The sequence below is a fragment of the Haliaeetus albicilla genome, chromosome 2 (assembly GCF_947461875.1).
Source record: "Haliaeetus albicilla chromosome 2, bHalAlb1.1, whole genome shotgun sequence".
Classification (NCBI taxonomy): Eukaryota; Metazoa; Chordata; class Aves; order Accipitriformes; family Accipitridae; genus Haliaeetus; species Haliaeetus albicilla.
This window is the reverse complement of record NC_091484.1, coordinates 2384037-2409960: the sequence shown is the minus strand read 5'-3', so window position 1 is coordinate 2409960 and position 25924 is coordinate 2384037. Positions and strand designations below refer to the sequence as shown.

General features: G+C 50.1%; 2 protein-coding genes across 7 annotated transcripts in view; one reads left to right on the top strand and one right to left on the bottom strand.

Moving 5' to 3' along the window:
* The first annotated feature begins 1654 nt into the window (after window positions 1-1654).
* Window positions 1655-8612, top strand: LOC138688116 (urocortin-like). Its single transcript, XM_069798798.1, is given in 6 exon segments — window positions 1655-1956; window positions 6710-6826; window positions 6828-6843; window positions 7599-7647; window positions 7649-7682; window positions 8196-8612. Coding segments are annotated over 5 exon segments (582 nt in total). The 5' UTR covers window positions 1655-1956; window positions 6710-6760.
* Window positions 8613-12983: 4371 nt separating this feature from the next.
* Window positions 12984-25924, bottom strand: part of DNAJC5 (DnaJ heat shock protein family (Hsp40) member C5) — a 37591-nt gene continuing 24650 nt past the window's right edge. For all 6 annotated transcript variants that reach the window (XM_069802727.1, XM_069802735.1, XM_069802696.1 and 3 more), the window contains 3 exons: window positions 22810-23023; window positions 20958-21129; window positions 12984-20195 (listed from right to left, as the gene is read on the bottom strand). In XM_069802727.1, coding sequence (XP_069658828.1) covers window positions 20092-20195; window positions 20958-21129; window positions 22810-23023 — 490 coding nt within the window. In that variant the 3' untranslated portion in view covers window positions 12984-20091. The remainder of the gene's footprint in view (window positions 20196-20957; window positions 21130-22809; window positions 23024-25924) is intronic.

Sequence of the window (25924 nt, the reverse complement as noted above, 5' to 3'; positions counted from 1 at the left end):
AAGAACATGCAAGTGCCCTCCTCCCTTCCTTTCTCATGCAAACAATAGCTGTGATAAGAGAAAAGGAGGGTTTGAGCAGCGCAGCCTTTCCAAGCAGCTCGCTGAGCCATGCTAACAAGTTCGTTACAGGTACCGCTTCGTCCCTGAGCGGCCCAGGCTGGGGTAACTCCCTCATCTGACATGAACAGGGAGGAAAAAAACAGCCCCGAGACGTGAGACTGCAAGGGCAGAACGTGCAGTGGACATGGGCTCACCAGCCTCCCTGCAGGCGTTCGTCCCCCAGGGACTGCAGGTGAGCCCCAGCTGGGGGCAAGATGCAGATCTCCACTCGCTATGGCAGGACCCTGACCCTGCTGCGCCGGGGAGCCACGCCGACACCACGACCTGCACTCTGAGCCGTGTTTGAGGGAAGTGATGTGACTCGGTTGGCTAAATATACCCTTCAAATGGCTGGCACCGACCAGTGGTGCTGGTACTGTGGCATTTCCCGCGCTCTTCGCTGCCTTTGCTGGTGCAGAGGGACGTGTATACAGTGTGCTGCAGCCAAGGATGCAGATACAAATACCAAGGCTGCAACAAACTCCCGGTGTTAGAGCTTTGCCCAGGGGTAACACAGCCTTTACACACAGAGCTTGGGAAAGCTGGGCTGCAGCTCCACAACCCCTCTGCCATCATGCAGGGTCTCCTGGAAAGGGGTGCTGAAGAAGGCAGCAAACCAACCACAGGTCCTTGAGCCACCAGACTCCCTCCACCTTTACCACTGCTCACCCGCACAGCCCCATTTCAGCTTAGAAAGCAGCACACGGGGTGTTTTACACCCTCTAAAGCAGGGCCCAGCACAGAGCAGGATGAGACAGGGGCAGCCCAGGGCTCTGGTGAGGCCAAGGGAGAAACAACGGCTGGAGCAGCCCAGGAGCTGTCAGAGACTCTGCAACGGCCGATGGAAATCACCCTTTGCAGAGGCAGTGAGGACCACAGCTTGCCCCGCAGCTATGTGTCCTGCCGCATATACACGCTGCTCCAGCCCCGCAGAAATGTGTTGTGCTCCTCCGAACCAAGGGATGCTGCTTCGGATGAGCCTGGGTCCTTTGGCAGCATCTGTATTTTCATGGCAGGCATTTTCCACCTTTTCCTTTGCTCTCCTCGGTTCTACAGCCAAAATGGGTCTTCTGCCAAGGATGAATGAATGATCAAAATAAATCACTCCCCTCCAGATCTGCTCTCTTAAAGCCATGAGACACAGGAGCTGTTCTCCAGCCTGGGTTTAACCTTGTTGGAGGACCTGCTGGCTGAGCTGGAGTGGCTTTAGGGTGGAGGGGGATGCAGACAATGCCACAGCCCTCGGTCAGGGCAGGACCGAGCTTTGCCTTGTGCTCTGGCTCCATTCAGAAAGGCAGCATTTAGGAAACACGCTTTTTTGGTGGGTGGGGTGAAAATGAGGGTCTTCTGCTTGTTGAACCGAGGAATAGGACCCCTCCATCCCCCCAGGGCCAGGGAGGGGGCAACCCAAAGCAGCTTCGTGCCCAGGCTGGACCCAGGCACTGGAGGATGCTCTGCAGCTCCCGCAGCCAGGGCATCCCTCCTCACTTCCCTCTCTCTAACAGCAGCCAGGCACTTTCTCATTTTCAAATGAGTCGAGAGAGCCACTAAAACACAGAATCGGGTCTTTGGGTGGTTTTTTTTTTTTTTTGCTTCACTTCTCTTTGCCGCCCTGTCTGTCCAGCGTGTAATGGAAATTTTACCACAGACGCTCACGATGAACAAACAGGAAGCCAGCAGAAAGTGTGGCAATTCGCTGTAGCCTGGCTCAACTCAGTCGAGTGACAAGAAAGGCCATAAAAGCTGGCGTGGGGGTGGCAGGGTAGAGGAGAGCAGGTGAGAGGGGCCAGGGCTGGGCAGCCAGTGCAGGGGATCCGGCCTCTGCCTCGCCTCCCCGGGGACAACGCGGGTTCGCAGGTAAGGCAGGCACTGCCCTGCACCTTCTTTTTCTTCCTCCTGCAGAAGTGATTTCTAATTATTCTTGGAAGTCCTTACTGCGTTTCTGCTCGGCTCCTTCTCACAGCAGAGGAGGTCGGGAGGAGTCTGCAGCTACTTCACTGCTCTGTCCCAAACTTACTAAAACTTAACCGTGCTCATAGAAACTAATTCTATTTGGCTTTTTCTTTTTTTTGGTCTTTGTAAGCCCGTAATGCAAAGCTTAAACCCCCCCCAAAGTCGATCACAGATTTGCAATAGATGTATTCGTTAAGAAAAAGCTGTGCTGTGGCTCTGCAATCCCCTTAGTTCCTGCCTGAAAGATTTTTCTTTCCTTTGCTCCCAGGCAAATCTAGAGTCGCTCCACTGAAGCACATTGCCTTTGCTGCATGTGGGGTACCTAGAGATGCACCTGGCTAAGTCCATACCATACACGTGGGAACGTGTTAGGACCCAAGCGAAGCAAGAAATCCAGAAAGGGGCTGAAAATGGATCACAGATTCCTCTGTGCCTTTTTCTGACAGCTTTTCTAGGCCTACTCAGCTCTTGCAGGGAGCTTGTCAGTGCCAAACTTGAAAAATCCTTCCCTTTGATTTTGTAGTTAGTTCACTCACTTTAATTGATGAGGTTTTAACATTTATTTTTCCACTCTTACGGCAAATCTCTCTGGCATGAGTCTGCCAGAAAGGGCAGCCAGAGATCTCCTTCCCCCAAGAAGCGATTTTCAGCATCCCATAGCGTTAGGAAGCTGAATTGGGAAACCCCCCCCTTACCTGCAGAGATGGACAGAAGATTTTTGTGTTACCAGATTTCAAAATCCAGGGCAGCCCCCGCAGAAACATGCTCTGCCGCTCCTGCCGCTCACACAGGTGCTGCCATCTGCAACCACAGGAGCGGCTGCTGCGGAGGGGAAGGAGATCTGCTCTTCCCTGCCTCGGATGCTGATGGCCCAGGGAATCGCAGCAAGGGAAATGCATTAGACGTGAAGACAGTTTGAAGATAATGAGGTGCTAGAGGATTTCCTGGGGTGCAGGCAGACTCTCCATTAGCAGTGTTTACAGGAACAGGCAACTCTCAAAAATGGTTAAGGCAGAGTTAACCCTGCAGCCCATGCCAAGCCCAGCCCTTTTGGTCCCCTGCAGCCCCATATATGTGGTTCTGCACGCTCTGGCCCAGGGCACTGCAGCCCTGAGCCCCGGTGTCCCTGTTTAACAGCGGCACTGGGTGATTTCAGCCCCTCTGGGTTCATGGATCCTGGTGCTCTGCCCCACACAGCCAAACGCAGACCTCTGCACCAGGGGAGCTGGGCTGCACCTCGTGGTCCCTCTCCGAGACTGTCCCCCGCTCATTACATGTGTTGAAATGCAGCCGAAGCCTCTTCGAGCAGGCGCACAAGAGGCTTGTGCTTACCAAGAGGCTGTAGCATGCCCAGGCATGCACCTCCTTTCTTTTAAAAACAAAAAAATATCCACCGAGAAGTAGGGTCAGGATTTCAAAGGGCCTGCGCTCATGTGGTTACCCTCCTCCCTGCTCCCATCAGGGTAAAGGGAGAAGTTTTTCTCCACCACCGAACCCAGGACCACGTGCAGCCCAGGCTGCTCAGAAACATGGCACGGGGCAGGCATATCTGGTGGCCGTGACCATCCCTGCTTCTCCTTCCTAAGTCCATGCATATGGCTCAACTGGAGATTGTACCGATCACTCTCTCTTGGTCCCTGTCTGATGCAGCTCGTGTTCTCAGAGGCCCTGGGCACCTCCTGCCATTCACCTCGGTGGCTGGAGAGGGACAAGTCTTGTACACGTGGCATGAACCTTCCTCCTGCCTGCACTTAACAGTTGCAAAACCTGCAAGGGCCACAACCAGTTCCTTAGAGAAGCAAAGCCCTTTGGCTGGTCCAGTTGCAATCAGGAGATGCCCATGTTCTGCAGCAGTTTGGCTTGAGCAGGAATTTCAATCAAGTGACTCAAAGTCCACATGGGAGTGTGCAGGGCCGGGTGGCTAGGGATGTTAGGAGGATAGGGCAGGCAACCCCACCGTAAAACCAGAGTCCCAGTGCCATCTGGTAACACAGACAAAAATATCCACCACTGGCTGTTTAACCCATGGACACAGTCATTCAGCTGGTCCATGGCTGCACATCCCCAGCCCAGGGACACATCCCTCCTCCTGCCCCTCTCAGCACCCTCTTTGGGATGCTGAGCCCAGAAACAGTCCCGGGTGCTGCCGTGAGCCACCCCGGCAAAGTGCAATGGTGGGAAGAAAAAGGACGGGGAAAGGATGGAGGGCAAGCTGCCAGCCTGGCACAGGCGGCATTCAGGCAGGGGTTCAGCCCTGCCAGACATCTCATTCCCTCTCCAACAGCCTTGGCTCTGTGCATCAAGGCATCCCTAGGGGAAAACAGCCTCCCACCAGCATCTCTTTGGGAAGAGGCTGTTCCATGCAGACTGCAGGGGTCGAGCTGGGACGGAGACAAGGCGAAGTACCTCTGTGGGAAGGCAGAGCCAAGGGGCTGCTTCTGTGCTTTCTCTTCCAAATTCCTCAAAGATTGGAGGGTCTGGGTGAGCACATGGCATGGGGCTTGGGATGTCGGGGACGGGGCAGCATGGGGTTCGGCAGCTGCCCAAGCGAGGGGCACCTCGAGGACTGTCTAACCTGAGAATGGTGAAACATAAGGGTCAATCTCAGGTTCGTCAGCCCGTGAGATGCCTTCTCCAGAGCAGGATGGGCAGCGCCAGCCCCCACCGGGACCACAGCCACCCCCTCCACCCAGCACGCAGGGGATGCACAGTGGGGAGCCAACGGGCACCGGAGCTTTGTCTGCAGCCTTTCACCGATACACGTGTGAACCCTGGCACGGCTGCTTGTGACGATGGGGAAGGATCGGGGCGGGTGCCAGTCCCCAAGGAGAAAAGGGAGGAAAGTGGCCAGCAAATCCCACCCGTTCCTCAGGAGAAGCTGCTGGAAGCTTGGCCACACTTCAGCGCCGAATCTGTCATGGTTGGCGAAGCAGCGGCTGCCACGTGCAACTTGCTGGAGTGCTAAAAGTGCCTAATTAGGAGCTTCTCTGACTCCTACCAGCTGCGAGGCCGCCACATCCATGCCTCTGTGAGCCAATGAGCGCAGCTGAGGGGTGAATTTGGCATTCCTGAAAGCATCATTAACACATCATTCCTCGCGCTCCTGACTAGAGGAAGAGACAGTGACATCCCTAAAAGTGACGATAATGAATCCCCAGACAGCATGCGGGGCCCCTCAGTGCTGAATGTGTCAGTAATTTATGAAGGGAGCAGAAAAAAAATATTTTTAATTTTCCAAGTTGAGCTTCCTAAATAAAACACGAGTACAAGATGCACTTGTTGGATTCACTGTCTTTCCTACAATTAAATGACTAATCCTAAAGCACACAGACTGAAAGAAAAAACATCTAAAGCATTCCCAGCCCCAGTGCTGGCCATGGGGGTAACAGATGAACCGAGCAGCATCTCCCTGCATCTGCTCCTGGCCGTAAGGGTGTCAGTGCTGGAGCAGCTCTCCCTGCCCAGACCCGCTGGCTCACTCCTCCTGAGCCAGGGTGGCCCCCAAAGCCCCACGGGTGATGCTCTGGGTGTCAGCCCCTATTGCTGCAGCTCTCCTCCTGCCTACAGCCCCTGGCCTTCCCAAGCGCTACTTCTGCAGAGCAGCCCCAGGAGATGGGGCAAAAAGAGTTTTGCAGAGAGAGCCCAGCCCCACGTGTAGAGGAGCAGCCAAAATCATTGCGGTTGGGACCCCCGGGCACAGCCACTGCAGCCGGAGGGTAGAGCAGCCCCAAAACGTGGGCTGCCCCTGCAGCGAGGGCTCCCTGGCTGTTGGTGCCTGGCTCTGCCGCCTTAGATCCCATGGCCCCGAGACATTTGGGGTCACCTGTCCCCGTGCTTGGCCTATGTAAAAATAAGCCCCAGACTCACTTACATGCATTGCAGCAAGTGGCAGAGAGTGGCTGGGTAGGCAGGGGAGCACCAGCACCCGCTAAGTCCCAACCCGACTTTAAGAAGAAGTAAAACCATGCCGGGAACCCCCCAAGCAGCTGGGCAGCACGGGGGAGGCAGCTCCATTCCCCCGTGCTGGGGGTCCCCAGAGCCAGGGCTGGTGGAGGTGCTTCCTTCTCCTCCTGGGATTTTGGGGGGGGTCACATTTGCCCTCAGCACCCAGCAGGTCTGGGACATGCCCTGGGAGCTGCAGGCAGGGCAGCAGCAGCCCCCGGCTGTGGGCTTCTGCCAGCGCTGGGGGGACAGGCTCAGCAGTGGCACAGAGACAGGCTCAGCACCTGGCACAGCTGCGGCACGGGGACAGCGGGAGAAGCAGGCTCAGGTGGAGCACTGGAAATTGCAGTGGTTCTTGATGATTCAGTAAAGAAAAGGACTTAGAAAATGCACCGCGCACAAAGCAAGTGGGAGGCAAACGCTCCCCCTGCTCCCGCCTGCCCGACAGCCACTTTGCTTCTGCTAGGAGTTATTTTGCAGTTGAGGGAGTGCAGGGGAGCCCCCAGCTTGCTGCCCCCCCAGATCCCTTTAGCCCTTTTCAGTGACCCTCCAGAAAGCAGCAGAGCCCTCGTTTTTTTGGGTGGCTCCTGTCCTGGAGGAGGATGGGGGTGGTTCTTGCCATTCATTCAAGTTCTATTTAATGTGGGTTGTTTGGGGGTTTTTTTTTCCCCTTCTCTTGAAATGTTTATTCCTCATGAGGGAATTTTAATTTTAGAGGCAGCAGCACTTTTGCAAGATGAAGTGATTGCCGAGCTCCAAGTGCCGAATGATGGAAACTCCAGCAGGGAGGGAGGAAAAGGCAAATGAATCACACGCAGGAATCCCTCGGGCCCCGACTGGCATCCAGAGGTGTGTGTCTGTGCTGGACGACCGGGCCAGGGAAGGAACGTGCCTTTGGTACTCCACCAAAGGGGGAAAATTGCGTTCCAGAAGCGCATTTATGCTTCTGAAGTCAAGTTTTCATCTATGTGATACCAAGAGATGGGTCACTCGGAGGAGCTGGGGAGGGTGCCAGGGCTGCGTTCACCGGGCAACTTCCGAAGGAGCCGCCAGCACCAACGGGCAAAACTTTCCCTGGGAAAGGAAGAGGTGCAGAGCTCAGGTCTGACCCCGCACACGCGTGTGCGCCCCAGCGTGCCCCTCTGCCACGGGCACCCACGGCCCCGCAGGGACCACCACCCTCCGTGGGGTTTTCTGAGGGATTGAGCCTGGATTCGCGTCCCAGTGTGATGCGGGAGTAGGGGGCTCGGCCGGTTGGTGCTGTTGCACCCCCAGTAACCTCTGTCACACGTGGAGGGATCACCATGTGCACGTACACCCCCCCTCTCCTCCCCAAATCTCCCAAAGACCCCCCTCCCCTTTTACAGACCCAGGAACACCCCTCACCCCGTCTGTGCCCCCCCACACACACCCCCAGGACCCCCCCCTATATCCCCTAAAACCCTCGCCCCCCCTCACCCCCCACGTACCCCCGTGTACCCCCAAAATTCCCGCTCCCCCCCGCCCCGCCCGTTCAGCACCGCGGACAGCTCCCGCCGCCCCGGCCCCCGCTCTGCGCCCGGCTATAGCGCGGTCACGTGGGTCCCGCCGCCGCCCCTATATAGCGCGGTGGCGGGCGGCCGGCGCGGTGCGGTGCCGTCTGTCCGTCTGTCCTGTCCTGTCTGTCCTGCCGGGCGGAGCGGCGAGCGGTGAGCGCAGCCGGGGAGGGCACCCCCCCCACGAACCCCAGCCGGTCCCGGTTCGGGGAAGGGGGTTCCAAGCCCCGGGGGGGGGTCCCGTCCTGGGGGTGTAAGGGTCCCATGGCCGGGGTGGGGGGTATCCCATCCCCGGGGGGGGTGTCCCGCGGCAGGAGGAGGAGGGTTCTAGATCCTGGGGGGGGCCCGTCCTAGAGGCCAAGGGTGTCCCGTGCCTGGGGGGATACCCAGCCCCGGGGGGGGGGGGTCCCGTCCCGGGAGCAGGGGTGTCCCAGCCCCGGGTGGGGGGGTTCCAGCTTGTCCCCAGGAGGTTTCTGTCTCAGGGAGAGGGGAGGGGAGGTCCCATCTGCAAGGGTGGGGGTCCCATCCTCAGGTGTCCCATCCCCGGGGGGGGGTCTATCCCCAGGGGGTCTCATCTTCACCCCCATGGTGCGAAGCCCCTCGGGTGCCCCCTGACAGCAGCGGGGGGGATGTGGGGGTCCGGGGTGGGGGGGGGCTGTCTTGCAGGCATCTGGCCCCGGAGCGGCTGCGATGCGGGTCAGGATGATTTCGGCTGCCTCCGTCCTCGTCCTGCTCTTCTTGCCCTCGGAGACCTGCTCGCCCCTGCAGTGGCCCCGGGGACCATCCCGCAGGCTGACCCTGGCCCCCCAACCCACCTGGGAGCCCTGGCCAAGAGCCCAGCGATCCCCAGTCCCGGATACCGGCCCCTTGCCACAAAGACTGTGTCAGCCCCAAGGGGCAGAGCCCACCCTGGCCCCCCGCACCCCACGGGCGCTGCAAACCGGCAAAAGGCGAGATGGCAAACCCAACTCGCTGGATCTCACCTTCCACCTCCTGCGTGAGTTCCTGGAGATGTCCCGGGAGGAGAGACTGGCCCAGAAAGCGCTCAGCAATAAGCTCTTGCTGCAGAGTATAGGAAAATGAAGGAGGGTCGAGGGGGGGGGAACGGGGGGAGGGGAATGAAGAAGACCGACCCTATAGCGAGAGGCCATGGCAGAGCGGAGAATGGGAGGAAGGTGGGGGGGTGGGTGCCGCTGCCCAGCCAGGGGCTGGAGCCGTGCCCAGGGAGCCCCCCCCTTGCCTGGCGGGGTCCCCGTCGCTGCGTCCCGTGTGTTGCTCTCGCTGTTGTGCATTAAAGTTGCCCTCGCACTCGCCCTCCTTGCCGTCCTCTTGCACTTCCCCCCCACCCTACACAGGGCTGGCAAACGTGACCCTTTCCTCTGCTTCCCCCGCCTGGGGGGGGGGGTTATCCCTGATTTTGAGCCCTCCGGATCTATCCCCTTTGCAGACACAGGGTTTGGGAGTGTTTTGACATACCGCTGTTGCAGCAACTGTGGGTAGCGAGCATCCTCTCCCCTCCTAGAGCTGCTCAGTCCCTACCACCATCCATAGAGCCAAACCAGGTCTCCCCAAAAACACCGGAGCAATCCTAGATTCATCCCTGGGTAAAAGGCACCGGCATAAAGCACTCTGAGTGGTGCAGCTCCCGCCTCTCCCGCCCGAGGAACGAAGAGGAGCAGGTGGGAGCTGCACCACTCAGAAGTCATGGGAGCACGTGGACACACACACACGTGCATGCATGTGAAAAACCACCATCAGCTGCACAGTAAGAAGTGAGGTTGCACAAACAGCTCCCGGTATCAGGATGGGGCAACAAGTGCTGCAGAGGGGTTCACGGTCAGTCCTGCAAGAGGGTCTTGAGTTGGTTGGGATGTGGTATTGGTGATGGTGTCCCACCACAGCCCATCAGCAGCCTGTGAGGGATCAGCATCACCCGTGAGTGATCGCCATGAGCCCATTGTCATCACCCACGCAGCCAGACACCAGCATCCCACAGGCACTCAAAGGTCCCTCATCCTTCTCGTCCTCCTTCCAGGGCTGTGCTAGCAGCAGCTCTGGTGCCGGCAACCAAAAATATGCTGGAGAGCAGTCCTGGGTCTCTCAAACCAAGTTTGATCTTCTCTGAAGCTGGTGGTTACATGGGACAAAGCTTCTCCTCCACCGCTAATGCACTGTGTTCGCTTTGTGGGCTGGGTTTTTTTTTTCTTCTGTAAAGGTACATTTTCGCCCATTATGAAAAAAAGGCAAGGAATATATAAAAGCAGTAATTACTGCAAGGAAAGGGAGGAACAGTTTGTTAAACCAGAGGCAATTACACACAGCCTGAGGCAGCCGGAGCAGCTCAGAAGCACTTTTAACCCTCTCCGGAAAGCTGGGGCCTTACTGGGGCAGGAGGGGGGGTCTGGGACTGGCTGAGCTGAGGCCCCCAGACCTGGCAGGAGGAGGAGGAGAATTTCTGCTGCTTGCCGGGTGCCGGCAGCAGCCTAAGGCAAGTCAAGCGCTGAGGGGATGGCCTGGGACACGAGTGGGGGACAGCTGGGTGTGTGGGTCCATCCACGGGGGGCTGCACTGGGGACGGTGGCTTGGCAGGCACTGGTGGCTCCTCCTGCCCCGACAGGGACGCAGCACCGTCCATGGGTGCCGGCGAGCTCCAGCTGCAGCAGCCCCGTGTCCTCCAGCCACAGAGCCCTCCCAGGGCAGACATGGCTTTTACAAACGGAGTTTGCTCCGAGCCCCAGGCTGGGAGCTGCACCCCGAGACCCAGCCGGGGCTTTTCCTCCTCCAGTATCGCTGCGACTGGTTCCGAAAGCCACCGCTTCCTGGCCTCGCAGCAAGTTTGCGCCTTTTAGTGTCACATCTGGTGGTTTGGGACAAGGTTTAACGAAACCTGAGCTTGGTGGCTCTCGGAGGAAGACGAGCATCCGTGTAACAGCTTTCCTGACTGTGCATCAGCAGCAAGAGCATCACAGCCCCCCCAGGGGGTCCTGGCCCCCTCCCTCCTCACACTGTGTCCTGCACTGAGGCATGGACCCCCCCCATCACCTCAATCCCCCTCCCAAAAACACAGTCCCGTGCTCGGAGCGGCCATTGCCATCACAGGCTGTGCAGGGACTGCTGCCTGCCACCCCTTGCCTGTGCTGCCGGCATGGGGCTGCGAAGCAGCCCTGGGGCAAGACGGAGCTGAACTGGGTTTGGGGAAGGCTCCCAAGCACAGACCATCGTGGTAGGAGGGTTTGCTCTGTTGCATCTCCTGGGGGAAGGAGAAAAAGTGTCCTGGGGGCCCTCTGCAAACTGCAGGGTCCTTGGCCTCACCTCCCCATGGCCGGCTCAGCCATCCCAGCCCTGGGTGACCGACCAGGGGTGGGCATGGGGACAGACAGGACCTCTGACACCTCAAGGACATCAGAGAGGGGACAGCCTGACCCTGACCCTGCACCCCCCAGCCTGGTGGCTTTCCCTAAGGTCTTCTCTGCCCCAGCAGCTTTTTTCCTCTGCCCCTCAGCGCCTTTTCCAAGTGAGGCCACGGCAGTTCACGGTCGATGAGCCAAACACCGGGCTTCAGCGAGGGATCGCTCCAGCCCCGGCTCCGTGTCACCGCATCCTCTCCCCTGCCCAACCGCCCTGAAGCCCCTTCCTCCGCGGTGCCGTGGCCTCAGCTCGGAGGATGGCTCGGGGTGGTCCCTAAGAGCCCAGAGAGGGACCAGAGGCTCTGGATCTCCTCCCGCTCATCGGTGACCCTCTGCATCCTGCGCTTCCTTGGCCCCTCTGAGCTGGCATACGCGGTGCCAAACTTCATTCCCAGAGTCCCCAAGAGTGCAATTTCCAGCTTGTGCCAGCCGGGATGAGCCAAGGACACGCTGCTGGCAGGCAGAGAGGCAGAGCATCCTTTGGCCATCAGCACAGCGGCCACTGTTTGTATTTAGCATTTCAAAGCAATGGGAAATCAAAGGTGCACAGGCAGCAGCCGGCCTCAGTAATGGCATCAAACAGCCCGGCTGTGGGGTGGGAGCCCAGAGCCTGCCCATGACGAAGGGCCATATGTGGGTACTGGGTTTCATCCCAAGTTGGGGCGAGGATGAAATTCTTACACCCAAGTAGCCTGTGATACAAACCTCAAAGTGACACGTAAAGGGGTTTAATTTGTTATGGGGAGGGAACAATGAAAAAAATAACCAGAAGTCTCCAATAGAAAATGTCATTTTATCTAAAGAGCCAGCCCCCAGCTCAGTCGCCCAGTGCCCCAAGGGCAGCGCGGCCAGAAGGTGCCTGATGACAGGATGTGTTTTCCCAGCAAAAGGCATCCAAAACTGTCCCTGCTGGGCATGGATGTTTCCAACCTCAGGCTGCCAGCAGGAGCGTTTTGCTCGCTGTGCCCTGCCTGCACTCCTGCCAGGCATGGATGTTTCCAACCTCAGGCTGCCAGCAGGAGCGTTTTGCTCGCTGTGCCCTGCCTGCACTCCTGCCAGGCATCCCCAGCCATGAGTAACCCTCACCAGGGCACGGTGTGATGGGAGCCCTTCCTCGGTTCTCTGCACAGCTGCCCAAAGCCACCAGCGTGCCCTGCGGCTGTGGCTCCAGGACATGGTTTGGCTTTGGCACAAGGGGAGGGCGGTCGGAGGCAGCTGCCCCCCTGTGAACCATCCTGCAAGGCGAGGGGTTGGAGCAGGAGCCGGCACAGCCCCCACCGGCTATGCCGAGGCCATACCCACCATGAGTCCTGCTGGGGAGCACGCGCGGAGTTGAAACGTCATAATTTTGTGCTTACCTCCTTCTGGTGGATTTCCATCAAAAGCAGAATTAACCTCTTCAAAACGAGTGATCCCAGGGAAGCCGTACGGGTAATGGAAGCCACTGGTGCTGGGGCAGGACTCAGGTTTACGTTGCCTCAGTCCCCACCTTGGCTTGGAAACAAGTCTTGTAGCAGCTTTCGGCACGTCTTTCACTCCTCTCTGCTTCTCTCTCTCCACCAGCAACACCAGGAAGCAAAACCAGTCTCCGACAATGTGAGCTTCTTCAGAAAAGCGTATTTTCACTACAAACAGACAGACCTCCACTGAGGCTGGAGCAAGCTGGCCCCTTCCCCAGCACCCTGTAATCATTTCTTGCACCACCTGGCAACTATAACTTGTATTTACACCCCAAATACCTGCCACAGTCCAGCATCACCTTAACGGGCTTTGGCCTTTAAAGCTCAAAAAGTGCTAGGGAGCCCACAGCGGGTGCAAGAGGTGGCAGGAGGGAGGAGGGAGCAGTTGCAGTCCCTGCCCCAGGGACCCCGCATCCATCCGCAACCCAAAGCCGAGGAGCTGCCGGGCACCACGACGTGCCCACCCAAGGGACAGCAGGAGACGGGAGACCTCTCCCACGTCCCACCCAACTCCACGCACGTCCCCCTCGGGCCATGCAGACACTTCCTCTTGTGACGAGTTAAGATAAGGAAAGAAAAAGCCGATGTGCATTTCTGCATTGAAAACATTTATTTTACAACAGTGGTTTCAGATAACTTAGCAATCTTTATTTTAGTTTATATTCGGACATACAATACACAAATTACCATGCTAAAACATAAAATAATTCCTTCTGCCGTCACTGCGTGTATGTACAGGAGCTCAGTAGTATCGAGTGTTACAATCCACAAAGTTCAAACAGCCACATCTACTTACATACAGTTCAAAGTATGGTCCTTTAGTAACATAACAAAATATATATATGTCTATATTATAATTGCTTTTCAGATGCATCTATACTTCGATTGTGGTTTGGTTTTTTTTTTTTTCTACAATTTTTTTTTCTTTTTTTAAAGATGGACTCCCCCCACCCCACCCCGCCCGAGTTGAAGTACAGTGCAAATGCAGAACGCATTCTCTCCCAGCGTCCTCAGCTCCCTTAGGCTTCATAAAGAGGCCAATACAACCAAACCCCATGATGAATTACTTAGTTCAGGGCCTTGCTCACATGCAAAATGAATATAAACCGCCTCGGATGTCTGCGATAACACAAACCAAACCATCCACGCCCAGCCCCAGAAAAGCGGGCGAAGGCGGGGACAAGTGGAAGGAAGGAATGACAGTGATGGGCTCAGGCGGCACGCATCCAGGCGAGGAAACATCAAGTGTTCGGAACTTGGCAAACCTCAGAGTTTATCTACTGTGATGGACACAAACAGAACTTCAAATGTGTAAGCGATAAAGGAATCCCCCCCGAAATATTCCCCTATTTCTGCCGTGAAGCAGAACCGCCCCCCCCCCCGGTGTTTTGTACGTCAGGCAACAGCCCCTGGAACGAAAGGCCCGAGGAGGGCCGGCTGCGGGCTCGACCCGCTATGACTGGAAGCGATTTGGTGGTACTCACACATACGTTGGCCACAATCATTGTGCCTTTACACAGATCACTGCCTAACTTTAGCTTTATGACTTGCAATAACTCCAAGTCCTTATGAATCCCACCTGCAAGCACTGTAAAGGGAGTAACCGGAGCAGGCCGTGCAAACACGCCACATTGTTCAAGTGTAAACTCACTCGAGCAAGGAGGTAAGACCTTGGGAGCAGAAGATTGCTTTTCCTTTTCAAACAGCACAGCTCTCCCACTTGTACTACCCGTTTATTTATACAACAGGATCCTTCCACCGTTTCCTTCACCAGTCATTTAACCTGACTGATCTTGTTTGGGTTTTTTTCCTGCAGCTGAAAGGAAAAAGCACAATTCTGGACACACAAAACTCAAACATCCCGCTTGTCTGGCTGAGAGTTCATAGCAGTACTTCAAGCCAAATTTCACGTTTTTACCACCAAAGAAAAAACAGCAGCAAGTACTAGGTGCACACCTGTTGTATAAATATATACATATGTGCATATATACATACATACACACACATGATGTTGCAATCCAAAGCTACAGCATGGGTTTGGACCTTGCTCTGTGAGCTCACCGAGTCCCACTTTGGAGAGTACAGTGTGGTGAAAACGAGTATAAGGAAAAAAACCCAAATCAATGTATTCTATCACACCTCTAGCAATGAGCACATCGACCACATTTAAAACACCCCACATACCAGCCTGCACAAGTCCAAGCCATTCCAGAGATGGCCCCTTGCCCTCCTTGTTACCGTCAGGTTTCCCTTCCTTCCTCCGAAGGAAAGCCGGAGCAGGCAAAGCCCAGCTCCAGCCGGAGGGGCCGGGGACAAAGGGCACCTCACGGAATTCAAGTAGATCGTTAAAATTTTTGGAAGGGTATGACAAGCAACCGCTCACAGACTGCAAGAGTACACCCACGTGGCTGGCTGTGGGGGAAAGGGAGCAGAGAAGACAACAGCACTTGGGAATGAATGGCCATTTTATATAAGAGCTTCCTCTATACATATACATGTATATACATATAACCACCAGAAATTCCCAGCATCTATCCTTTTAACAAAAAAATTAACTGCGCGTGTAACATTGGCATTTGATTTCCAAATGAAGGTTTGTCTTCCAGATTGACGGCATTTGGCTTGTGCAAATGTCAAAGACAGACAGCTTCCCTCACACAGTTTCTTCTCACAGTAAAGAAAGCATCTTCTTGGAAGGAAATGGGAATTTCAGTCTTGCTGAGTCCCAGATAGCATGTAAGCCTCCCAGCGCAGGACGAGGAGCAGCCCATGGTTCTTGCAGGACTTGAACACTGACAAATTTCCTGCCACCTTGTTAGCTATCAGTTACATTTCTTTCAAGATACTTTAAGCAGTTGTTGGTGTAATGATACACTACAAACTAGATGATTTCCACTATAATACAGAGAAGCGGCATCAAATGATTAAGCATGTTAAGTTTATACCAACCTTACACTATAAACCCTTGCACTGGGGGGGGGTTACGTTTCAGTGCTCTAAGATTAATGCGTATTTAAACAGCATCCAGAATTATTAACATGAGGCGGGGGCTGCAAAAGCCTCCCTGACCACCTTGCAAGAATCTCCTGTTAAAAATGACGCCAATACCCAGTTGCATCGGGTAGAAAAAACCTGCAGCACAAACACATTTCCTAAATTATCTGGAAATGTCAAGAACACCGAAGGGCACCAGACAGACGAAGGGCACAAACTAGTTGAGAAAAGCAGGTACCTCTCTCAAGGAGTGTATACGATACAAACGCTCTGATATAAACCCCCCGAAAGCACACTGGTGTCCCTCTACACCACACAACACAACCGCTTTACAGATGGGACAGGAATATCTTTCCAGTCAGGCTCCTGCCCTGGTTACACCTGTAGTGTTTATAGGCTGACACGAAGGGTTTGAAGACTGTACTCCCCTGACCACAGATCCACTGCAGGACTCGGTCTTTCTCAGTACCGTGCTCAAGCCTTCCTGCCTTCCTCCTCAATGGGCGTTTCTGTTCAGACTGCAGGCTGTGCTCACCCAAATCTCAAAGAGCATCACATTTTAAGAACACTATGAGCACTAATATCTAAAGCAGTTTAAAAATATTACAAATCTAAAAATAAGACTAAAAAGGTAACATGGCTCTAAAACATCACTGCATGGAATCAGCAGAAATCTACACCCTATTGGACGCCACTGAGGTTTACATAAACAAATTTATATACAGATAAATATTTAAGAATTTCCTACAAACATCACTAACAAAATGAAACTGGCATTTAACGGGTGCAATGCCCCTTCATTCACTTCAAGTGAAGCGTACAATTGGTTGTACTACAGTGCGTTGGGGATTTCCCCATCCCCAGGGAGGACGGGGCACTGCAGGTCCAGCACCACCTCCTTCTCCAGCAGCTTGGCTGCAGCCAGGAGGGATGGTACCTGAGCACTCTCTGCAGCGAGGCAGTAGCTTTCCCTACTCACCCTAAGCTACGAATGGCTCTCCACACAACACGGATCGGGAATAAAGTCAGTGGTCCTAAACACCAGCCAGCAGAAGCTCTCCAGATCAGATTCTCCCCGATACTCCTCCTCGTCAGGAGGAGCTACGAGTGCTAAGAAAATTGGTGCTGAAGAGGTTCGATGAGCTAGATGGAGGTGGGCTGAACTACGGAAACGGAGGTCTCAGGCAACTTGTAAAAAATGATACAACTTTTAAGAAACAAAACAAACAAAAAAAAGTCAAAGCTCAAGTTTTAATTCTGGCAACACGCTGAACAGAGATCAACAGTGCTCAGGTTTAATTTTGGAAGGAAACATTCTGCATATAAGCCAGGTAAGGGGCTGCAGTGCCTGCAATGCTGTGCTATTGCAGTTCTGGTGGGGACACTGCAGCTCCATCTGCCCAAGCTCAGAACTGCTGAGTGATTTTCTGTGCCAGATTTTTAACCATTATTTCCAATACAACTTTGCATTTACTAGGATTCAGCTTGGCCATTTTGAAGTGCAACTTATGTTAGAGCCTGGGTTACTCTTGTACCTCACCTACAAGAGCAGAAGAAAAGTGGGCTTTAACCTACTTATCTTCCAATTACACAAGTTTTGTTTTAAAGAAGCAATGTTTAAATAGCTTTCTTATATACTTCAAGAAGAACTACATTAATACACAATAATCTTAACTTCAGAGATTATAGAGTAACATGGGCAAACTTAAAACAGTTTCAAAACCCATGAATATTCATCTAAAAATGTGTTTTCCTGTCATTCCTTGTAACTGGGATCTTAGAGTAGTTTCCCTTGGAGTATCTAACATCATTCTGGCGTGTAACAGCATACAGACTAATTTACTATTCACACACCACCCACAGATGCAGCTGAAAGGAAAGCAGTCTCTTTCAAACTCATGCCTTGCTAAGCGAAGAACTAAACCAGCCAATTTACCCTGGATGTAATCTTTTCCCAAGCAGTGCAAAACAACAGGTAACGGTATCGCCTCTAACCCTCATTTGCTGCCCACATTTCGGTTCTGATGTCAGGAGCGTGCGGAGCGACTCCAGGTGCATTGCAGCCCCCCCGGAGCCACAACCTCCTGCCAGCCTTTCTAGTTCAGTGGAAGTAGCCCAGAGGGGTTAAGTAATAAGAGAGTGTTATTCCAACTTAACACTGACAACCAGCCCCCAGCCTCGGGGGTCACAGCTGCTCCCAACAATCGAAACAACTGGCTTTGTGTTACCCATCTAGATGAACACGGGGGGCACAGAATACAACAAACAATGGAAACAGCCTCTCCCTCATTCTACCAAGTCACTCTGACCAACTCTGCTTATTTACAAAGCCCCAAAAACCCCCTAACACAATTTCTTTTTTACCAAGAACATAATTTGCACAGATAAGGGCAATTTTAACCAGTGAGTTTTTACGGGAGAAAGCTTGCAGATATTCAAGCATACTCCAGCGTGCAATTCAACATCAAGAACAGGCTTCAGGCAAAATCTACAAGGATAGCCAATGTGACATTATTTTTTTAAGCCTAAAAAATTGCTTTTCATTCCAAGGGGTCAAACAAAGACTTTAATTAAATAAGGACCTCAAGCCAAATCATACACAACTGTCCTCAAGGCCACCCAAGAGAGTTTTCCAGACAGAAAAAGTTAAAAGTATCTTCCAGTAAACCACCAAGTTCCAGGTCTAAAAGGACTATCAACGAGGAAGAAACGACTTAAGTGTGCTACTGAAATCTAGCCAGTTAATTAAAAGTAACATTTCTTCTTCAATTTTTGGGACCTGATGTGGTATCACAAGCATGCTTATTTGCAACAAGCTCACATGCAGGCAACAAACATGTGCTTGTACCTACAGCTACAGGAAAGTCTGATTTTGCAAACATCCCTCACTTAGCATTGAGACCGTGTTAAGAACATTTTCTTCTACCCAGTATGTTTAACACGGTTTCACGTCACATCTTACGTGCTCCATCGTTTTTGGCTCATGGAAAGATAGTGTGAAAATATATTCAGAATGATTCTCTGGCAGGAGAGTCGCCTTCCTTTTCTGGTGGTTTTCTTACAGACTGACAGTGCTTTACCCCATTCAAAAGTAACACCTGGATCTTGTAAGAGAGCAGCAAACACAGGGTGGAAAGCTGTAAATAGCCTCTCAACAGAAATAGGTGAAAAATGAAAAGGGGAGACAGGAGATACAAAGGACAGTAGAGGCATTGTGATACAAAACCATAAAGATCAAAATTAAAGAGGCTGTAATTAACTGCTAAAAGTGCCAAGTGTAGGTTCTCTGGTAGCTGTTCTAGATCCTGACTTTGTATCATCTAAAGCAGGATTATTAACAACAAAATATACCAGCAATTCAGTAGCTGCCTAAAATGCTTTTTTTAACAGTTAAACCTCAATAAACCACAGTTACCAGAGCAGTATTCAAACATGATTTGGTTTCACAATAGTACAGGAAACCTTTCAATGGTTTCCCCATAGTTGTTCTGAGGAAAAGAAAAACACTGGTGTAAACAAGTCTAAATGCAAGACAATGTGCAAATTATATAATATAAACACAAAGAAAGGTGTTTTGTTCTTAAAAATCCATTTAAGTACTCCTCAAAGATGTTCATGAGAAAATTAAAGGGCTAGTGTATTATAAAAGCTTTAAAAAAAGACACGTAATACCCCATTTGTCTATTAAAATCTCAAATTATTAGAACAAAATTTTTAAACCCAATTTTTTTTAAAACCTTTTATGCTGTTGCCTACTGTCTGCATTTTACTCACTTGCTCAGTGAAAACCAATTAACAAATTTCACTTTAAGATTCTCATGTGTTCAAAAAAAAAAAAAAAGCTGCATGATTTGGTCTTTAGCATTTCAGGAAAATGACTGAACTCAAACCAAAACAGAATTGTGCTTGAAGTTAAAATCCCACTGATACCACTAAATAAGCCCATTCACAGTTGGTTTTGTGGCAAACTACAGTTTGCGGCTATATTGTCACTGAAGATCGCCTTACACGTAAAGAGCTGTTCATCAATTTACTGTTCAAAGATTGGAAACTCTCCCTTTTTATTTTTCAAGGTAGATTTATTTAAGCTGAAAACCAGCATTAGAGAGAACTCCAGCTCTGTAGGACTGGCATTTTTTGGTTCTTGGCTTTGTAAACTTGCTTAGGTAACAACGCAGGAATAGAATGAGGAATAAAAGAATTGGTTTGTTGCACTCAAATGAAAATCATGGACTTTTAAAGGTCTTTGACAGCTCAGCTGTACGGAAGAATGGTGGCTTCTGTGAAACACCTTAAATCTCATTTTTAGGCCAGTACCACTGCTTAAAATGCAGAATGTCTCCATCACACTTATATTGTGACAACTCAATACATTACATCACAGACATTTAACATAACTCCATACATGCTATAAAAAAAAAACAACAGGGAAAAAAAAAAAACAAAGGAAACAAATAAGACCGTAGCTAAACTGCTTTAAATACTGCATGCTACAGCACTTCACGTATCATCAAGATACGACACTGAAAGGTGACAAAAGGCTGAAGGGATTACAAAATATTTTCGGCAGGTTGGAAAGCTGCCTTCTTACTGTGGCAGAATTATTCCCCCTCCCCATTCTCTACTTCTAATGTTCATGAATCTAGTGTTGAGTTGGCCATGTATTTTTTTAATCCATTCTAATTACAGTGTTTCCTTAACTTAATTAAATCCATCAGTGTGGTAGCTGGGGTGAGAGTCAGCTGTGAGCTGGGTTGTCTCTGTGGCTGATGCTGGCTGTATCACAATAGGTGCGTCTGAGGCCTCTGAAAAGCGAAGACAAAAGGCTTAGCACACTAAGGAAAAAAAACCAGCATTGTATGTTTTGGTAAGCATAAGTTACATCTCCCTACAACACTTTGATAACACAATTTTACACTCCACTAAGAGCATGATGTTAATTTACTGTTTTTCAGTCCACACACAATACCATTCAACTCAAATCTACATGTGGAACATTTTTATATTTCCTTCTTCACGTAAAAGCAGCTGATCCTTGCCCACCATTCAGCAATGCCTGTTAAAAACATGATCAGAGCATACACAAGGCTCTACAATTTTTTAAATGATTGGTTTAATTCTACAGGAATAGCATTATATCTTCATTAACAGTATTAGATATAGCTGCTAGGATAGCAGTCCCATTTCCTTTACATCTAACACAGTTAAAAAAGCCACCTTGACACCCCCCATCCTTTGGGGTAAAAGAGCCCCTTTCTATAATTGCACGTGTCTGGCTGGTATGTTACTCCAGTGATGTGGGAAAGAAGCTAAATGATCGTCATCACCATCAGCTCTGAAGGTGACCCCACCAAGTTCAACAAAGACCCTCCAGGAGTTTTCAGCAACCGTATCTCCGGTGTTGGCGTCACCCACGTAACTCGTGTCACAAGTATTCCCTCACCACCATCTACAATCCAAGACCTGTGCTGATCTCTACATAGCAAGCGCTGCTCCTCAACCAGCACACCAAGCACTCTGTCAGAGACTGACGGTTATTCCAGAAATCTCACAGGGTTTTTACCTACCCCTTTCATCTGACTGCAACTGTGCCTCCAAGTCCTCTGGAGAGACGTAGTATTCCTGCTCTTCACCCTCAGGAGGTTTAGGTTTACACTTCCCACAGCAACAATTACAGCAGCAGCACAGACAGCAACAGCAATAGCAGCCTGTGATGAGCCCACAGAACACAAACAAGGCCTGCAGAGGACAGAAGACAAAGAAATATTCATAACCTGTGCCTACCACACCATGATCACCGAGTTTGTGAGACTCAGATACAGGAACCAGAGACCAAAAATACAGCAATGTGGACACAGAACTTACTAGCTAGTTTTATACTTCATCACCAAGATATATTTAAAAATATGTGCAAAATATGGCTGCAGCTCCCAACATTTTATACTCAGGTGAATACTGCCAACCTGGTTTACTTGAAGAACTCCTACAATTTAGGTTTAAAGTGGACTATTCTGCTACCTCTGGAAGAAGATACAGGCCTAAGAAGTGTATCTGTATTAAAATCCAGAGGTACAATAGTTTAGGACAGATTGTAGCATACATAAATAACCCTGGAAAAGATTTACGCTAGCTAGTTGATGCACAGGTCGCGATGTACCTACAGCAGGGACTTCGACCTACTCAGGTCGAAGGCATGGCTGCAAAGCTCACCATACCGAAGTTTGGGGTGCTGAGGTTAGATGCTACCAATACGCGAGCAAGGCAACTCAAAGCTAGTCAAGCCTGCCAGGTGCTTATCACGGTGACAATGGGCAAAATTAAAATCTTCATATAGGTCACTGCACAATTGTTTGAAAAAATAATTTGAAAAATAGCAAACAAGCACTCTGATAAAACTATTCTCTTACTGCAGGGGAATCAAGAGGTGGAGATAATGCTGGCAAGGGGTAGAAAAATGAACCCATGAAATGAAATGCCAAGACTAGGAAAAGGTTTTAATCACCCATAAAGCACTGTGAACAACATCATGTCACTAAAGTAAGCTGGTGCAGTTATGATTTCATACTTCAGTTTCATAGTTACACTGTCTTTTACTTACTACTTTCTGTGCAAGCAGACTGCAATCACATGAACTCCGAAATGCAAAAGCCTGGACAATTTCAGTATGAGAAATGTGTAAATGTGCAACATACAGGGTTTTTGCACTTTTGAGTAAATGTGGTGATTTTAAAATGTGTTACTTAAAAAGACAGAAGCATATTCTGCTTAAAAATAGTTCAGTAAAATACAGCAATTCCTTGGTACTGATAGAAGACTCCTAGAAGGCATCTATACAATAATTGTTACGTCTACTGCATGCATGCAATACTTTTGAACAGCTTTTTGCATGCATTTGTGAGGAAACATGAGCTTGCAGTGTAATTCTGGTATACTGGTGATGCTCTTTCTGCTGCACGAGAAACAAGGATAGGCAAGTGAACAAATAACCTGCAGTCTCTCACATCAGAGAAGAGCTGAAGAAGTGACATTTGTTCAGGGAAGCCTCTGAGTAATTTTGTAAGCATACTTCTAAAGAGGATCTCCTGTGTTAGCTCAAGTTCACAGTCAGGACTTGTTCTGCAAAATCACTTAGCAGATACTACCAGAAAGAATACCCCCCCAGATCCTCCTCACTTTTAAATCCACTAGAAGGGTCCAAGATTCTCTTAGTAATATAAGTCTTGCTTATTAGGCCTGAATCACTGAAAGGTAACAGAAGAATAGTTCTGAACTAGAGATGGCAACACAGTAAGAGGTTAATTACCAGGTGTCAGAAATTCAGCAATTTCCAAAAGTAGAAACAAACACAATTATCAAATGAAGCTCTTCAAGAGTTTTAAATGCCAGTCCAGGATAACTTCTCTTTGCACTTTCATTTACCTTTGCCCACCAGCTGGATAGCACGAAGTACGTGTTCACATTTTCTTCACCAAACTGCTCTGCTACATACAGACCCAGAGAACCATACTTATCGTAAATGTTTCGCTTTGTGGCATCGGTCAATATTGCATGTGCATTATTGATCTCTTTAAATTTTTCTGCTGCCTCTGGGTTATCAGGGTTTTTATCGGGATGGTATTTCAATGCCAGTTTCCTGCAGAAAGAGAAAAGAGATCGTTATAGATTAAAAACTGCGATTTGGGTTCCTGGTTTTTGATATTTTATTTTTTTTCATTCCATAGCCTGTCACTCAAGGGAGACTTTCAAGTTCCAGTTGGTTTCCTTCATCTGTGATTCAACTTCACTGATGATTCTTCCTTAGATGATAACAAAAGGCTACAGCAGTGTCTAACTTAATTCACAGGATTGACTTCAGACTGTTAGATTTGGGCCTCAGAAATCCAATGGAAAAAAAGAGAAACATTGAAGGAAGGTAGTAGCCTTTTTTTACGCCTCGGCTCCAGCAATTTCCACCAGTAAGTTTTGCTCCTGCTAAAGCAAAGGCCAACCTAACAGAAAAAAGACACAGCACAAGTCTAAGATGTCGTACCGAACACTAAATAAAAGCAAGCTACCACAGCTAATCCGCAGCATCTAAACACAAAAATAGAACAGACAATCACTTGTGGTTAATTCACCAATTCCTGTGCAGGAACAAAGTACTTTTCAGTTCATGGCCTGCTAGAATAGAAAACACTTCAGAGTTTCGAGATACCAGGAAATCACAACGTACCTCCCCTAATCATGCTACATCTCTTACAGCTAAATGACAGCAGTTTACAGTCCCCAGAGGTCTTTGAGCATAGCACAAAAAAAATCAGATTAAGCATTGATAAATTTGCTAGTTCTGGCATGGCCCAGGCTATTTATAGAAATCAGTAGAAATAACTGGCCAACACCTCCTTATAAACAGAAAAAATGTGCTCACAAGTAGAAAAATGATACAGAATTGTATGCCACACCAAAAAAGGTACTTGTCCTCCTACAGAAAATTACCACAAAGTCCCATATTTGAGAAATACACTAGAAGCCTGCAGATGTTTACACATGTCAACTTTGCAGTGGGGAAATGTTTAGACAAACATAAAATAAAGATTTATGCAAGCACACATGTGGATGCGCATGTAAATATATCACAACATTCAAACAATAAATTGAGTGAGCACTTGAAACACTCAAACTGTGAATGATGCTGCTCGAGTAAATAACGTCCACAGCTGCCACTAATGCTGTAGCCTCAGTAAGGACTGAAAATTACAGTTTTTATAATTAGAGGGAAGGGCTTAGCTACTATTAGGCTGCAATAAATAAATATTTTTCATTTCCCCGTTTCCTACATGTACACAAACCCCATAGCCCACAGGCCAGCAAAAAATGTTCAAATGGAATGAAAACAAGAGGTGGTCAGTCCTCCTTTTGTAAAGGTGCAGCAGAGGAAACAAGATTAGATAAAGGTTCAGGTAAGTTTGAAGCAGCGACATGTCACCCTAGGATCTAGTTGGGTCATTTCTCCAAAGGAAAAACTGTTGCAGTTTTTCCCCCAAGAAAGTAAAATTATTTTCCAGTTGCTAAGGCTTGAAGATTACAGATTCAAACTTCCACTTAAAGGTTTTAGGAAGACACAGCTTATTTCTGAGAATCTGTGGAACCAGTTTATTCATCAACTTCACCATATAGTTGCCATCAGTATTAAGATGTAACTTTGAAAGGGAAAAAGTTATGGTAAAGTTTTAAAGACTAAAAGAAAACAACTTCGAAAAAGAGTATCCTCATGTAAAGATTACTACTGACCCCTAGTGTAATGTTAAATACATTGCCACTTGTCAAATAGCCTGCAAGACTGCAGCTCATGCTTAAGGTGAAGCAGCAATAGCTTTTAAGCAGATTTTGGGGGAATGTGGAAAGGGAAGATGTTACAGGACTTTTTTTTTGTTTTTATTTGGTCAGTATGAAGTCACTTCATGCATCTAACTCTATAACAAAAGAAATAAAGAAAAAAATCCTCTTTAAAATAGTAACTCCACAAGGAATAAGAAATTTTGAATGGATTTTTAGAAAAAAGTCATTGTTGATACTCAGTCTTCATCCTTATTTGCATCTTTAATCTATACCCCACTGTGCCAGAATTGGAAACTATGGACAAAAGGGCAGTACTGCACATCTGTGATCCCTGTAAGCCAGACACAAGGCTACGTGACATGAAGAATTTAACTCTGATCACACTGTCTTAAAACTCTGTTCAACTGTGGCAGGTTGACCCTGGCTCAATGCCAGGTGCCCACCAAAGCCGTTCTATCACTCCCCCCTCCTCAGCTGGACAGGGGAGAGAAGATATAACAAAGGGCTTGTGGGTTGAGATAAGGACAGGAGAGATCACTCACCAATTACCATCACAGGCAAAACAAACTCAACTTGGGGAAAATGAACTCAATTTATTACCAATCAACCAGAGTAGGGTAATGAGAAATAAAACCAAATCTCAGAACACCTTCCCTCCACCCCTCCCTTCTTCTCAGGCACAACTTCACTCCTGGATTCTCTACCTACCCCCCCAGCAGCGCAGGGGGACGGGGAATGGGGTTTACGGTCAGTTCGTCACACGTTATTTCTGCCGCTTCATCCTCCTCAGGGGCAGGACTCATCACGCTCTTCCCCTGCTCCAGCATGGGTTCCCTCCCATGGGAGACAGTCCTCCACAAACTTCTCCAACGTGGGTCCTTCCCACGGGCTGCAGTTCTTCACGAACTGCTCCAGCATGGGTCCCCCATGGGGTCACAAGTCCTGCCAGAAAACCTGCTCCATGGGCTCCTCTCTCTACAGATCCACAGGTCTTGCCAGGAGCCTGCTCCAGCGCAGGCTTCCCACGGGGTCACAGCCTCCTTTGGGCACCCACCTGCTCCGGCATGGGGTCCTCCCTGGGCTGCGGCTGGAGATCTGCTCCACCGTGGACCTCCATGGACTGCAGGGGGACAGCCTGCCTCACCATGGTCTTCACCACGGGCTGCAGGGGAATCTCTGCTCCGGCATCTGGAGCACCTCCTCCCCCTCCTTCTTC